Here is a 14,983-nt window from a genome sequence, read left to right on the forward strand (position 1 = left end):
CAATTTTAAAAGCTGCAATGGGAGCTGCTGATGTGTTTCTGAGGAGATGTCTGCTAATCAGAGTCGGCCCCTTAGCTAACTGTAAATCCGTGTGAAGATGAAAGATGCCACTTAAATCAGAGTTATGATTAGCCTGATCATAGCCAGCTCCCCTGATAGGTGTCAGCACAGTAATGCTATAAATAATCGCACATGCAGGGTTAGTGTGATGCTTCAAGAGGGACAGTTAGTTGACAAAGAACCCATCTTCATTCACATAACAAGACAGTTCAGAAGGGCATTTTATAAACAGGCAAGGTCAAAGGTCGTTGGCTTTGCTCATTAGATGCAGACATTGCTTGCTGGTTTGGATGAAGAAAAAAAGAAAAGGTCTAAATGTAGGGAGAGAAAGAGCTCCATCACACTGTACACAGAGACACGTAACCGTAGTGATGTAGGGTCCTTGTTAGAACTTGTCAGTCGTTCGTTGAGGACTGCAGCTTGGCAGAAACCAGACTGAGTTGGGTTTTAATGTGTTTTACGCCAGTCACAAATTTAAAGTGCATTAGTGTTTACCTTGAAGACTGCAGTAGAAACTTCCTCCTTTAAAACAGCCTCACTAACCAAAAGTGCACCTTTAGCAAATCCTGCTGCAGACAAAAACAGTGTGGAAGCTCTGCCTGTCCTCTGCTGGATGAGATATTGTGCATTTCATCATCTTTTATCCCCTGCAAAGTGTGCATTCATTTCACTCTTTCTTCTTATTATTGCAGTAAAACTTGACATGCTATAATGACTGATCATCAGCTGTCTCAGTCTATACTCAGACTGAACTGAGATGTAAAAGCGTTTGAAAGTATTTAATTGTCAGGCTGTACTGTCTTTTATCTGTCAGTCCCACCATGTGTGCTGTTCTTGTACCGGTGACAGAACTAGGTTAGTGTTTCACAGTTGAAATAATAGACCCGTGACAGCCATCTTCCTATTTTAGAAGAGAATTACACATTGTTCATCCTTTTTTGGAAAGAGGGGAGGAGGGGGGCAGCAGTTGTCTGGATGTTTGGACTGCTGATGGCGTTTCATTGACGACAGCATGGATAGACTCTGGGCATGGTACAGTTAATCTCCCTTTAGATATTATAATGTCTTTTTGATAAACATTGTAAAGGTCAGAGTCGAGCAGAACTCTCTTCGGAAGGTATGGTTCGGAAAAAGTGTTAAACCTTACTGGAAATGGCCCTCAGCATTGTTCTACAAACTGACGTAAGCATGCTTCTGGCACTGAAATGAGCAGTTGACTGATCTATTGTTGATTGTTTAAGCAATCGTTAAACCACAAATATCAAACACTGCTTATTTCAAACCTCAACTGTTGAAAGCTTTTCCTTGTTTTATATGACGGCAAGCTGAACATGCTTTGGGTTGTTTCTGTGCTGTTGGTGGGGATAAAAGATGATATTTGTTGTGAGAGGCACATTTGTGGACATTTTCTGGAATAAACAATTAATTGATTAATTTGAGGTTAAATTTATAATTAAAATAAAAGCTGTTTGCAGTCTTACTTGGTTTTCAATCTAGAAACCCATTGTTATCTAGGAGCCACGGCCAATTTAGGGGGGTTTAGTGTAGCAAGCTGATATCCAAAACGCTGATTTTCTTCGTTTTCCTCGTCTGTCTGCTGTTCATATTTTTACAGTCTGTTTAGCACCTTAAGACTCCAGAATTAAGCTGGAATTGAGATAAAACGTCTCCGATAGGATTGCACTCACATCCACATGGCTGTTTGTAGAGATTAATAAAAACCTTCTCTAATAATTTAAAAGGTTTTCATTTAAATAAATGTCTGTTTAGTCACTATCAATCGAATGAGGTAACTGAATGGTGATTGAGCCTATGGCCCACTGATAAAAACCTTTGCATCTGCAGTATTACAGACTGGGTGTCTGGTGCGACTTTCGTGGAAAAAATCACAAGCGGCGCCCAGTTAGTGACACGTTTTCCATCAGCCAGCAGTGGTTGGTCTGCCAGAGAGGGTAGGCGGAGCTAAGCGGCTGCTTTTCCGCTCTCTGCAAGTGTTGCGAGTAAACAGTAATCTACTATGGCTGAACAAACAAAGAAAAGATGGATGACTACAGATACAACTTCAAAAATAAGTGAAAATCCAACGAAAAAGAAACAAACTCGACGCTCAGATGAAGCAAACAGTCTAAAGAGGAAAGCGACCGTCAGCCAGGAAAATCAAGAGTTACAAACAGAGCCAACCGTGGACGTCACACATGCAACACTGTCTGGATATCTGGGAAGTGTGCTCCCGCAATTACCGTTAATCACCATAGGTGCCGCCAAAGAGAAACTGACACTTTAACTTTCCTCCCATGATAGCCGTTGGTTTTTGAAATAGCATTTTGGCAAATGCAGTCTGCTCTTTAGCTTCAGAAACTGATTGTAATCCTGCATGCAATCAAATCCTGATCAAACATGACTGAACAGTTCTACACTGACAACAAATGTAAACCCGCAGGCTTCCAACACCAAAAATCTTGTCCCTCGCTTACAGATTCTGCATTTACATTCAGATTATAGAGACTACAGTGATAAATAAGACAATAAAATGTATTTTTGGTGTAAATTGTCTGATTTTGTAACAGAGTTTTGTGTTAGAGGATAAACAGATAATATAGAAAAAGATTACTTCATATTATACGATCCCACTTGCATTGTCATGCTTAGATTCTCATTTCACCTGGAAATTTCCCCTAAACGTCCCGGGGCTCACACTGCACCTTTTGCTTTTGATGAATGATTAATAAAAGTTTAAAATAACTCCTGGCCACCCTTTTATCTTCACTCCTGGAGATGATCGAGCGCAGGTTTGACGCAGGCAGCCAGTTCATCAGTCACGCACAGCCAGAACACAGCTGCTACGACGTGTTTGTGTCCGATTCATAATTAGAACAGCTGCGTGAGGGATCTCGCCTGGAGCCACACACATGCACACGTCCCTTTTCCCCAGGTTGACATCAGGCTAGCCTCAGGCTTGTTTCGGAGGAGGGGGAGTGTAGGGGAGGAAGATGTTGCACGCAGCTCATCCTGCAGCACAGCTCGGCTACTATGTGTCATCAACAGGTTGCTGTTGTTGGTTCGAGTAGCAGATGGCTGCTCGTACCTGCTTTAATGAATAACACCTGAAGCTCAATGCCCCCGATTAATATTTCACAGCAACATTTGAGTGGAAATATGCTACATTTATGTGTAAATGTAAAAACTTTGCATCATTAAACTAGTGGGTTGTCTGTGATGTCATTGTCAGTCTGGTTGTTTAAACTCCTGCTCTCCTTCTCTGCCAGGTAAGTGTCCTGACCACTCTGGAGAGACGCTTCAACCTCCAGAGTGCCGATGTGGGCGTCATCGCCAGCAGCTTTGAAATCGGCAACCTGGCCCTCATCCTGTTTGTCAGCTACTTTGGCGCCAAGGCCCACAGGCCGCGCCTGATTGGCTGTGGCGGGATTGTCATGGCGTTGGGGGCTCTGCTGTCAGCCCTGCCGGAGTTCCTGACTCATCAGTACGAGTACGAGGCCGGTGACTCGTGGCACGCTGAGGACGGCAGGGACGTCTGCTCCAACATCTCGCGGTCAGAAAACCGAGACTCTGGGTTTAAATGTGGCAACAGAGCCAACACCAACATGATGTACCTTCTGCTGATCGGAGCCCAGGTTCTGCTGGGCATCGGAGCCACACCGGTGCAGCCTCTGGGAGTGTCCTACATCGATGACCACGTCCACAGGAAGGACTCCTCACTGTATATAGGTGAGTAACACAGATCTACTGCACGTCTGAAGCTTATGAGAAGATGTCAAGTCTGATTTTCAGTTCCTTCCTTCTTCGTGTAAAGCTTAGCCAAACACAAAGAAAGCCACAGAAACAACTGATGTTATATGATCCAAATGGTGGTCACTTTTACCTTTTTTAACAATTTAATGGAAGGAAACATAAAAGAATTCAACTATTTTATTCTTGGAGACTGTAACAAGAACCAAACAGTGTCCTAATTTCACAAAGTCATACCTTTTCACATTATTGCTAATTGTTCTGCTGTGCTTGAAGGAAGACTTCCACATTTGAGAAAATATGCACAGATCGACACCCCTTTTATGCACACTAAACATTAGCCTACAGCTAACAGGTAGGGGGCTAACAGCTAGCCTGCTAACATTTCTGCTTTTTTAAGGTTATTTGAAGGTGCTTTAAAAGCAGAAAATGAAATAGTGACATGTTGCAGCTGTTGATTGAAGTTTACAGGCGTCAAAAGTGGCTAGCTTTATTGTCTGCTAGCTCATAGGTTGTTTGCCTCATGGGTGAGCGACAGAGCGTTTGAGAGAGTAATTCGTCACAGGACGCTTAATCAATATTTTTCAATTTTCTTCTGGACAATGACAAACTCTAAAATATCATTAAGAGTACCAACTTACATTTGAACCAGGTACTGACTTTTAGGTGATGTAATAATGTAATAAAAAAACGTAAACATCTTTTCTGATTTTATGGGAACTGAAAGATAATCCTCTGGTGGTTCTAGCTCCATATTTAGTCCACGGACACAAGATTGGTATCAAGCTCTCATCCATTTCTTTCATGACATGCATTTTCAATAATTACTAATATATGTGCGAGGCAGTCAGGGAAAAGAAATTGTTAAACTTGCCTCAAAAATGGCTCAAATAAGGAAAGAGATTCCTAATTTCCTCATATTAAATTATTAAGTAGTAACAGTGGTTACATTTGATACCGCATGAAAGAAACCTGAATCTGTCAGTGGTAAACCCTGCTCTCTGTAGGTCTATCATTGGTTTTAGGCCCCCTGTGTCCTGGGGTCTTGTGACTGTTGATATTTTTGCATCCTGGTTTCTCTAGCCTCAGACCTGAGCCGCCCAGAAGGCTCCTCTTTACTGTTGCATAAAGGAAATGTGGCTTCTGAAAGGCTGCTGAATATGGCTCTGGATGCAAACTCAATAAACCCAGTAAACTCAATGTCACCTGCCGCCCACATGAGATGATGAGAGGTGCTGGTGCAGTGAAAGAAATGATGCAGAAAATGATATTCTCTGCCTCTGAAAGCTCAAATTTACAGCTGATAATCAATGAAGACGAGGATTTACAGCCAGTCGCACGGAAACAACAACTCGCCACAGCTTGATTCTTCATGCGTTTGGCTGACTTTAACCACTTTACTGGAAGTGATGAGAAACAAAGGCTAATAGTGTAATAAAATGTGTACAATCACGATATCTATCAAAGTAAACGGTTTGTTGGAATAATTGAAACATAACTGTGACATTAATTATCCACATGTGCAATAAATGAATGAACACAGGGTCTCGTTTTAATATTATAAGTCTACAATGTTATATGAAACCAAATGTTATCACTGATAAAATAATTTATGAATCATAATTAGTCAGATTAGTTCGACAATGACAGGTGCACATGAGCTGGTAAAGAGAAAGTAGTGGTCGTGTTAGGGCAGGTTTTAGGCTTAAGTTAATGTGTCCAAGTACTACACAGATCATTAGATTTCCCTCAGATAGATATTGCTTTTTGTGCATTCAAGACATTTTGCATCAGATATTTGAAAGAAAATAACATAATGTAACAACTAGTGACAACTTTATTTTCTATTTTTTATCGGTTATTGAAAGGGTCACTGAGTGAGCAGCAATTCTCAGAAGATGATCAGGACTAAGAAATTCAAAGTAAGAATTGTATTTGAAAAAAACATTTGCCATGTTTGAAAATTAATCATAAAACTATATACAATTTTGATAATACTGACCGTGACTAAGCCTTCATGCAGGCAAGCATCTCTGCCTCTCATACGGGATCTTTACCAGCCCCAAGGTGTTTCAAGTGCAGGACAAGTGTAGAAATAAAAGATTTCAGGATCAGGATCATCCAAAGTAATTAATAAATGGGTTTTATCTAAACTAATTTATTGCTATGGTGTTACCAATTTTAGTCAAAGTAAGAAATGTTCTGAAACCATTTTTATTCTTCCCAATACTGAATCTAGTACCCAGACTTGAGTAATTGGCCGACACCGAGTACCCTTACAATACAGGTACATTAAAAACAAAACAAGACTAGGTCAATGTGGCTGACCGCATCAGGTCAATGTGCGCTTTTGTGGGTAATGTGTTACAAGAACTGTCCTTATGAGGCTGATGATGACAACATGTTCGAAAGCAGGTGTGCGCTGTGGACGTAGGTGAGGACAGCGGACAAGCAGCAGACGAGCAACCCCGCCTTCTCCCTGAACAAAGTATCCAGAGCCGTATAGACAGAGAGACGTGTCAGTGGAGGTCCAATATGTTGCATGATCAGCCATTGCGATGATGCAACTCTCTCTCTTTAGGGCTCTGAAAGTACCTTCATTCATTCAGTCAGTCAGTCAGTCAGTCAGTCGGTCACATACAGACCCATGTGTAGGGCTGACCCCAGCGGTCAGCCAAAAACACTGACTTACTTATCCACGGAAGAGAATTGTATTCACAAAATTCTGCTTTGTTTTTCCAAATTAACGACATAATTATCTGAAAATTATCAGAAAAGATTTCATTAATAAAAATTGAATTGTTTTTCTGAGTTAACAAGATACTTCAGAACCCTATGAGAGGCTCTCACGTGCAGACACTACAGTTGCTGCTGCTGATCAGCCTGACTTACAACAATACCATCTATATTACTTAAAGACAAGAGTACTTACCAGCGTCTCAAAATAAAACAGGATTAAACTCTCTTTTATAAAATGGATATGATTGCTGTCCTTGTTGTATGGCCTGGCTCTGCATACCAAAAGAGACCTAAAAACAAGTTTAGCATCTAGAATCGAGCTAGGCTAACGTTAGCTGCAGCTTAGCTCACAGCCTCTTCTCACATCCTGTTTCCTACAAAGAGTTTTGGACAAAAACTGATCATCGCAGTGAAACTTCTGTTTTTTAAGTTTTGAGTTTTAAATATACTAATTGTGAAAAAATACAGCCCTTAATGTACGATAGGAAAATACTGAATGCTGACATTGCACTAGATTTAGCTTAAGTTACTCTCTCCCGGAGGTGGACTATTGATTTACAGTGCTTTAAAACAGAAGTTGCTAGTGACAGCTGTAAGAAATATCAGTGCTGTGTAGGCCACTGTTTTCGATAATAAGAAGCGAGTCGATTGTTAGGGGGCTGATCAATTACAGTAACAGATCTGTGCATTGACCTGTGTCCTGACCAATACGATACCACATTTCAGGCTGTATCTGAGGCGTCCAGTGGGTATTGGTATCAGATCAGCTCTAATCAAAGTGTATTGTTACGTGATGTCTTTGTCTGAAACTGTGGTTAATGCTTTTGATTTGTACATTATTTAGGAACACATTTTCAGCCACAGTGACAAATAATGCTCTTCAGAAGTGTTGGTGCACTTATTAGCCTAGCTTTCCCCTCTGCTAGCTAACAACGAGAGGTCGTACAGTGTTTGCACTGTGCAATATCTATAATAGCTAGAACATATAGACATGACTGTGTCTTAGGATCACTGCAATACACATGAAAATCTGACAGTAAGAACTATGTAATAATAATATTGCTGGTGTTATAAAGAAAAAAAGCACTCTGTCTAATTAAAAGTGCATCTATTGCAATTTCTCGCTTAAAAATAAGTTAGATACTATACTATTACTGTCGTAGTTTTAGGAGGTGGGACACATCCAGCAGTATGTTTCTGTGAAACAGTACTACATAATTGACATACTTTTGTCCTGACCAGATAATGAGCACGTGGCCTGTGGATGGAAATATCCCTGCTATTAAACATGTTAGCTATGTGTGAGGGGATGCCCGAGCGAGTCCATCAATACATGTGCTGTTTAATGCTCCTCTCTGCTGAGTGGTGTCACACTAACATGTTGCTATTTAGTGGATCATTTACGCTACAACAAATGAAAATATCAATACTGCATTTCTTCGTGTGTGTTTAAGGTCAGAGAAACAGTCTCGTCGTGGTTGACAGAAACTGATCCCACCGTCTCTCACATACGTGCCCTTGAGCAGAGCACTTTGTTCCCGGCTTCAGCCAGTGTTCAGTGTCCAGCAGCAGATGACTGCAGTTATACTTACAGCAGAAACTAAGAGGTCGACATAACACACATTACAGCCTGTCTGCCAAAGTTGCCAAGGCAACAGTACAGAGACAGACACTGAGGCTACAGTCTGTGCCGATCCTGTTCCTCTCTCCGCTCAGCGACCTGCGAGCAGCACGGCTCCGTCAGGGGAGACGCAAATGATGAGACAAAGGACAAGAGAAAAAAGACTCCTATCATTACTCAAGTAGGGAAAATTGTTTTAAAATTGTTTTAATAGTAGGATGCAACCGGATAAAGCGGAGTCTTTTCTCACAAACACTGGCTCTTCTGTGACTTTAAATGGATACACAGGTAATACCATGTGACAGACTCCTGTCAGCATGTCAGACCATGAAAACTTCAACTGCATTGGGTTGACAAATGTTGTACTGCATTGTCTTTAGCTGGACATGACGTTCACTTATTCTATTATAATCTATACTAATAAAATCCACAATAAACTGAAGCTTAAGAGCCTATGCAGCGATAAGTCAAAGAACAGCTGTGTTTATTTTATTCTGTGAAAGTTCTTGTGGATTCTTCAGTTTGTCCTTGTGGGAAAATAAATAAATAGAAATGCATTACTGTTGGCTAACCGTGTGGCTAGTTGCTCTGTGCTAGTCTTTAGCTAGTTGCATTGTCCCTGCCCGTGTTTCAGTGCAGACCTCTTGCAGGGTGAGGGGGCCTGCAGTTTGTTCTGTACATGCTTTGATCTGTACAGTCTCTGCCAGCAGCACTCAGAGAGGAGGAGACAAGGAGGGGGGAGGGAGGGCTGGACAGAGGATGGAGGAGAGGAGGGCAAACAAGGCTAGCACAGCACCCAATAACCCACCAGACCCCCCGCCTGGCTGCAGGCCAACTCATACCAGATGCCTGATGTTACACTTCATATTTGTTTGCTTCTGTAGCAAGAGAAATTGGAATATGATGCACTTCTCCTACATCATCTCATATTTCATTGGCACAATATTCCTCTAAAATTCCCTTTTTGTTCCTGGTGTAAAATAAGTGGTGTAATAAAAACATTTTAGCAAACATAACATCCATGATTTGTTCAGCAGAGTGTGTGAATGGTTGTCCATTATCAGGAATTCATTGTTTTACATCTCCTTCATGCTTTCTTTATGGCATTTACATGTTCACAAATATCCCAAAACTTACACTTCAAGTCATTTGAAATCTTTTTGAAAAATAAATTGCTTTTCTTTTTTGCAGCATTTGATCAGTTTATCTCATTACAAATTACAGATTGTGCTCTCTTTTAGATTATAAATTAAACCAAAGCAGGAAGAAAGGCTACAACCATGCTAGTAGCTCTGTTAAACTGTACTAAATGCTAACATTAGCAAGCTAACTTACTCACAATAATAATGCTAATGTGCTGATGTTGAGTAGCTAAGTATAATGGCTACTAATTTAAATACCTAAATTGCGTTGAACATGTTATTGTTCCTATGTAACACCTGTAGGCTATGCCAATAACCCTGTGTGGATGTGAAATGATTGCTAAGTTGTATAGCATGGCTCAGTACACTGAAGGAATACTAACCCAAGCTAAGCTAACGTTAGCAGCAGCTTGGCTCACAGCCCCTCCTGAGGTCCTGTTTCTACTGAAGAGCGACAGAGAACCCTGATTTTTAAACTGTAATGGCTACTACGTTCCAATATAAGTAAGTGTTCAGCATGCTAACGTTTGCTAATTAGCACTAACATAAAGCAGCCGACTGAGGCTGAAGGGAATGTGATTTTTATTTTAATTTAAACATAAACCACAGCTCTGGGCAACTTAAAATCTGGACTTTCTGATGATTCTTGTTGTAAAGTGAGAAAATCTAAACTAAAAAAATAATCATGAGGGGAAAATGAAAGTCTCAACGAGAGTTTAATGCAAACACATCCAGCAGTTTGTTGAGGCACTTCACTCTGAACCACAGATGCTAATCTTATGGCGGCACAGAGAAGACAAGAAATCATAAAAGCCTGTCATCCTCTCAGGAACATGAATGTTTACAAAATGTCATAACAATCCATAATACAGTGACAGACCAACGTCACCAATATATAAGACATTTAAAAAGTGTTATGCCATGATTTATGACAGTTAAAAGAAAAGACTAATTCTGATGTAATTTAATTTTCATTCATGGGTTTGAACTGCCTGAAAGCATGAATCTGATTGTATTCGTTTACGTTAGCTTGTGATGGACCTCGTCTGACAATGCAGTCCTTTAAAAAGTACCGCTGTATCTTGCTCCATTCTCGCCCAATGATTTATTGAAATTCAGTAGTAAATGTGCGTACATTTGAATGAAATGTCTGTGATTGGGTGTTGTGGCCTCTGTTTTGTGTCCTGGCTCAGCTCACCTCGGCCTGCCCGTCCATTAGGGACTGTTTCTTTCATAACATCCCCCGAGCTTCTTCCTCTGACACTTACAGATCGTCTATTATTCTCCTCTCTCTCCACCCCCTCTCTGCTCTCCATTTTTTGACAATCCAGGCATATTGATTGCCATGGTAACCTCCTACAATGTGACTGCCGGGTCGTCTGTTGTGTCTCAGTAATTGCACAGAGCCCAGTCTTTCTACAGTAGCCTGCGTGTGTCATGTGCTGCATCTTCTCTTTCACAGCCTCTAAGAGGTGGCATTGTTTGACGTGTGAAGACACAGTGAAATTGTAAGAAAACCTCCTGAATAATGCAGCGTGACAGAGAGGCAGTTTGGATGTTTAGCAAACAGCTAACGAGTGATGAAATATTAAAGCAGCAGCTCCTCACAGGCCGCAGGATAGAAGGAGAGGCTGCTCTGTCGTGGCCACATCTTCACCCCACTCGGATCAATACTGCCTGAATGAGAGGCTGAGGACATACTCAAGAGCAAACCAGGAAACACTACTCAGTTGTCATGGCACACGTATCCCAGCATGCACCTGTCCTGTATCTGTTCTGTGTCTGCTGCAGCCTGTTCGTTCCCTAAGTGTTCAGCACTTTACTGTGTGTGTTTCGCTCTGTGTGTGTCTGTGCTCATCGATGTGAGCAGCACATCAGAAACACAACAGAGAATTTTTTTTTTTCACGAAGCTGGTCATCAGATCATTTCGCCTCCTGACAGTTGAGAGGAAAACAAAAAAACATTGCAGTAATGCAGCAGTGATGCACTAAAGCACAAGCATTAGAGTATGTTAAATCTGTGCAAGTAAACATCTCTGTGAGGCTTTAACACGGACTGTATATAAAAAGTGGAAATATCCTCTGTTTAAAGGCAAAGCCAATGCTAAAGTGCATTAAACCTGCATTCTTTGTAATGGCCAGCAGGGGGCGACTCCACTGGTTGCATTCAATGACTGTATAGATGGACGACGTGTCTCCATCTGCTCTCATTGTATGGAATTGATGCCAAAATAGCCCCTGTGACAAGCGCTGCCATATTACAATGGTGACGTCATTTGGAGCCAGAGTCTGCATCGTAGAGATCGGCAGGTGGAGCCTCCATAGCCACTTCCTCTAACCAAAACACACACTTAACTTATGTAAACTTCAATGACTGTAGTGACAAAAAAACAATATGCTCCATGATATGCCACTGTGATGCTGCAACTCTCTCTCTAAGGCTGTGAAAGTACCGTCAGTCAGTCAGTCAGTCACATACCGACCCATGTGTAGGGCTGACACCGGCAGCCAATAAAACAAGATGGGGACATCCAAAATGATGAATTCTGGACTTAAGAACAGATGTCTGCAAAGCAATGGGTGACGTCATGGTCGCTGCATCCAGTTATTATACAGTCTTTGGGCTTTATTCAGGCACAGCTGTGTTTTGAGCTAAATGTTAAAGTCAGCATGCTTACATGATGACAAAGTAAAAGTTAACTTGCTGATGCTTAGCAGCTCAATTTTAACACTGTTTACTCTTTTAGTTTGTTATGGTAGCATGCTAACATCTGCTTATCAGCAGCACTTTACACAAAGTTAAGCTGAGGTTTCAGGATTCAACTATTGGGCTTATCGAAATAAGAACCGGGGCCGCCCCGGATTCAACTCCCTCCCTCGGCCCTTTGCCTTGTGTCATTCCCACACTCTCTTTCCCTGTTTCTGACTCTATCCACTGTCCTCTCTCTCTAAATAAAGGCATAAAAAACAAAACAAATGTCAACGTCATCACCATTCCACGACCATCAAAGTAATTAGGATCAATCTTCTGCTCTATATGTTAATGTACCTGTTTTTATGGCATCCAACCGATGGCTGTGAGATATTTTAGTTAGGAATAAAGCGGTGGATTGACTGACAAACATTTACATCCTGAGAGCAACGCTGCTCTTTTGTCTTAAGAACCACAGCACCAATACATGCACATAATGTTAAAATGTGCATATGTGCATGCAGTCTCCATCCACATTAAAGTAACAGCTTGTCAGTGTCTATTTAATGGTTAAGCCTCGACCCCTGGTAAACATGATCAGCTGATACATTCCTGATCAGAGGAGAAAATGGCGTCCTGCAGAAGACCCACCTGCTCCTGAGCTCTGTTGCCTACAGTATAATGTCCGAGCCAAACTGTAATTGGATTATTGATTGCTGTCTACCACTTGACTGATACCCCTGGCAGAGGCAGCTACCCCTCCTATCTATTGTGTCGCTCACAGAGCCGCTAACAGAAAGCAGCTATTCAATTAGAGACAACATGCTCTGTGCCTTTTCTGCAGGAATGTAACCCAAATACTTCCAGCCTAACATCCTAATGGGGCTCAGTGTGCTGCTGTGTAAATGTTTGTGTCTAATGGAGGATGTAAATCTTGATTTGCCATACTGTACGCAGTTAGCTCTATAGGAGCATGACAGCAACACTACAGTGATCAGGCTCAGTAGGCTCCTCAAATGCCTCCAGTTTACCCTGTTTTTCCTTGTATTCACATTTTACTGATGTGTCAGAAAAGCTAATTTTTCTCCTTCAACCTGATCTTTAAAGACAAAATAAAGCATTAGAAAAATACTAGAATACATAAATTTTAGCCGCACCAGCAGCACGCAGATCCCTTCATGTTTCAGTTCCTCTAGGAGGAGGATTTGTGGTTTTGAGTCGAATGTTGCAGCTCTTTGATAGCCTTGACATTTGTTTACCTTGGCATCAATCGTTAGTGAACCCTTAATATTCCTCTCAGATCAAGATTCAATTTAGTACAATGCTATCTTTTAGCACCAGTAGTTCCAAAATCAAGGACCTTCCCATCAGTACTACTTGTAGCCTACTTTGCCTGTAGTGCAACACATTTGAAGCAGTAATGAGGAACGTTTTCTGTAGATTTTTGTGTCCCTGTCGACCAAAAGCGTCGTTAGTTAAGATGTTGATCTTGAGAGTGTTTGTTTGTAATAGACGGACGCAGCTTCTTTTTATTCTTCTTTTTTAAACACAGCTGTTTGAAGGATGATATTAATGTTATTAGCATTCCCTTGTAATGTTGTGTCTTCTTAATAAAAAGCCAGGAGCAAGATATAGCTCGATAGCAACTTAAAATGTTTCACAATAAGTCATTTGGAGATCAGTAATGTCCACAGTGACCCTCGTGAACTGCACAGTTATGTCTAACTGCATTGATTAAATTTGACAAAGGCAGGATCTATTTTGAATTCTTTTAATTCTTGCGACTCTCTCCCTCTGTTGAATGACCGGCCAAGCTTGACTCATGTTCAGCTTGTTCTCTGTTCCTGCCCCATTTACCTTTTTTGTTCTTCAGTAAATTTCCTTGTTTTATATGTTTTTCTGATTCTGATTTTCAAAGTTTTCTTTAAAGAAAAATGTAGTCTCGTTTTTTTTTTAAATGGCTAACATAGTGCTCAATGCTGAACTTTGCTGGTCTAATAATCTCTGGATTACGGCAATTAAAAATAATAATAATAATAATAATAATAATAATAATAATAACTGTATGGAAGTTAATATTCTTGCTGAGGGTCTGCTTTGCTTTTGTAACAGATACCAACTCCCTGTTGGTGGTTTAATGTGGTTTGTGAACTAGCATATCTGGCAACTGTCAGCATGCTAGCATCTTCATTGTGAGCATGTTAGCATGCTGCCTTTAACATTTTGCTCAGAAGATTGTAGTTCCAGAGGACGCTACAGCCGCACAGAGCCAGCTGTGCAGCGGTGAACACTCATTCTTGTTATGTGTATTTTTTTCAGACTAAATGTGGTCTAAAAGAAGTGTGCTGAAATCTTTGACAAACTAGAATGTAACGTACTGTTCAACACATCCATGTCTGACTTTCCCATTATCATGTGAAAGCACAAAGGTAATTCAGACGAGGTAATAACGGGGATGTTGAGGGTCTGCAGCAGACCTCTTAATGGCTGCACAAATACAGCATATTACAGTGTATGACTGTAAGGTCCAGCAGCCAAGATAACAGTCCTGTAAAGTAAAAGAGCAGTGTGAGCCTGCGGGGTCGAGCTCTGCAGCCGCTGGGTCAGCTCCTCTCTCCCTGCCTCGTATCTCAGCCTCTATTCACGGCTGTAATGCGTGTAATGAAGCGCTGTGAGAGTCACTGCAGCAAAATGTTTGTTCTCCACTGGAGTTATTACTCTTCCTCTGTAGGACAGCAGAGGAAGGAGCGGACGCTGACTCAGCACATACTGTCTGTTCGGACCGGCCCAGGTTGTTTTATATGTGCACCTTTCAGGAGCACCTTTGCCAAGATACAAAGTGCCAGTGATTGAACCGTGCCATAATGTGAGTCTGAGTGAGAAATTATTCATGCGCTGGCAGAGAGAGCAGGTAGAGCAGCCGGCCTCTTACAGGCTGACCTTGCCTCTGCTGCATTTATTACAGCTGTGAACCGGCATCAC

At 41.3% G+C, this 14,983-nt stretch overlaps 1 protein-coding gene across 1 annotated transcript in view; it reads left to right on the plus strand.

Annotated features, from left to right (window-relative positions):
* LOC138606287 (solute carrier organic anion transporter family member 3A1-like) overlaps window positions 1–14,983 on the plus strand; it is a 30,125-nt gene that overhangs the window by 853 nt on the left and 14,289 nt on the right. Inside the window, exon 2 of the mRNA XM_069678787.1 lies at window positions 3,327–3,786. Within this exon, the coding sequence (XP_069534888.1) occupies window positions 3,327–3,786 (460 nt within the window). The remainder of the gene's footprint in view (window positions 1–3,326; window positions 3,787–14,983) is intronic.

Source organism: Semicossyphus pulcher, unplaced genomic scaffold (assembly GCF_022749685.1).
Source record: "Semicossyphus pulcher isolate SPU_LCO1_2020_fin unplaced genomic scaffold, fSemPul1.0.p SCAF_1, whole genome shotgun sequence".
Taxonomy (NCBI): Eukaryota; Metazoa; Chordata; class Actinopteri; order Labriformes; family Labridae; genus Semicossyphus; species Semicossyphus pulcher.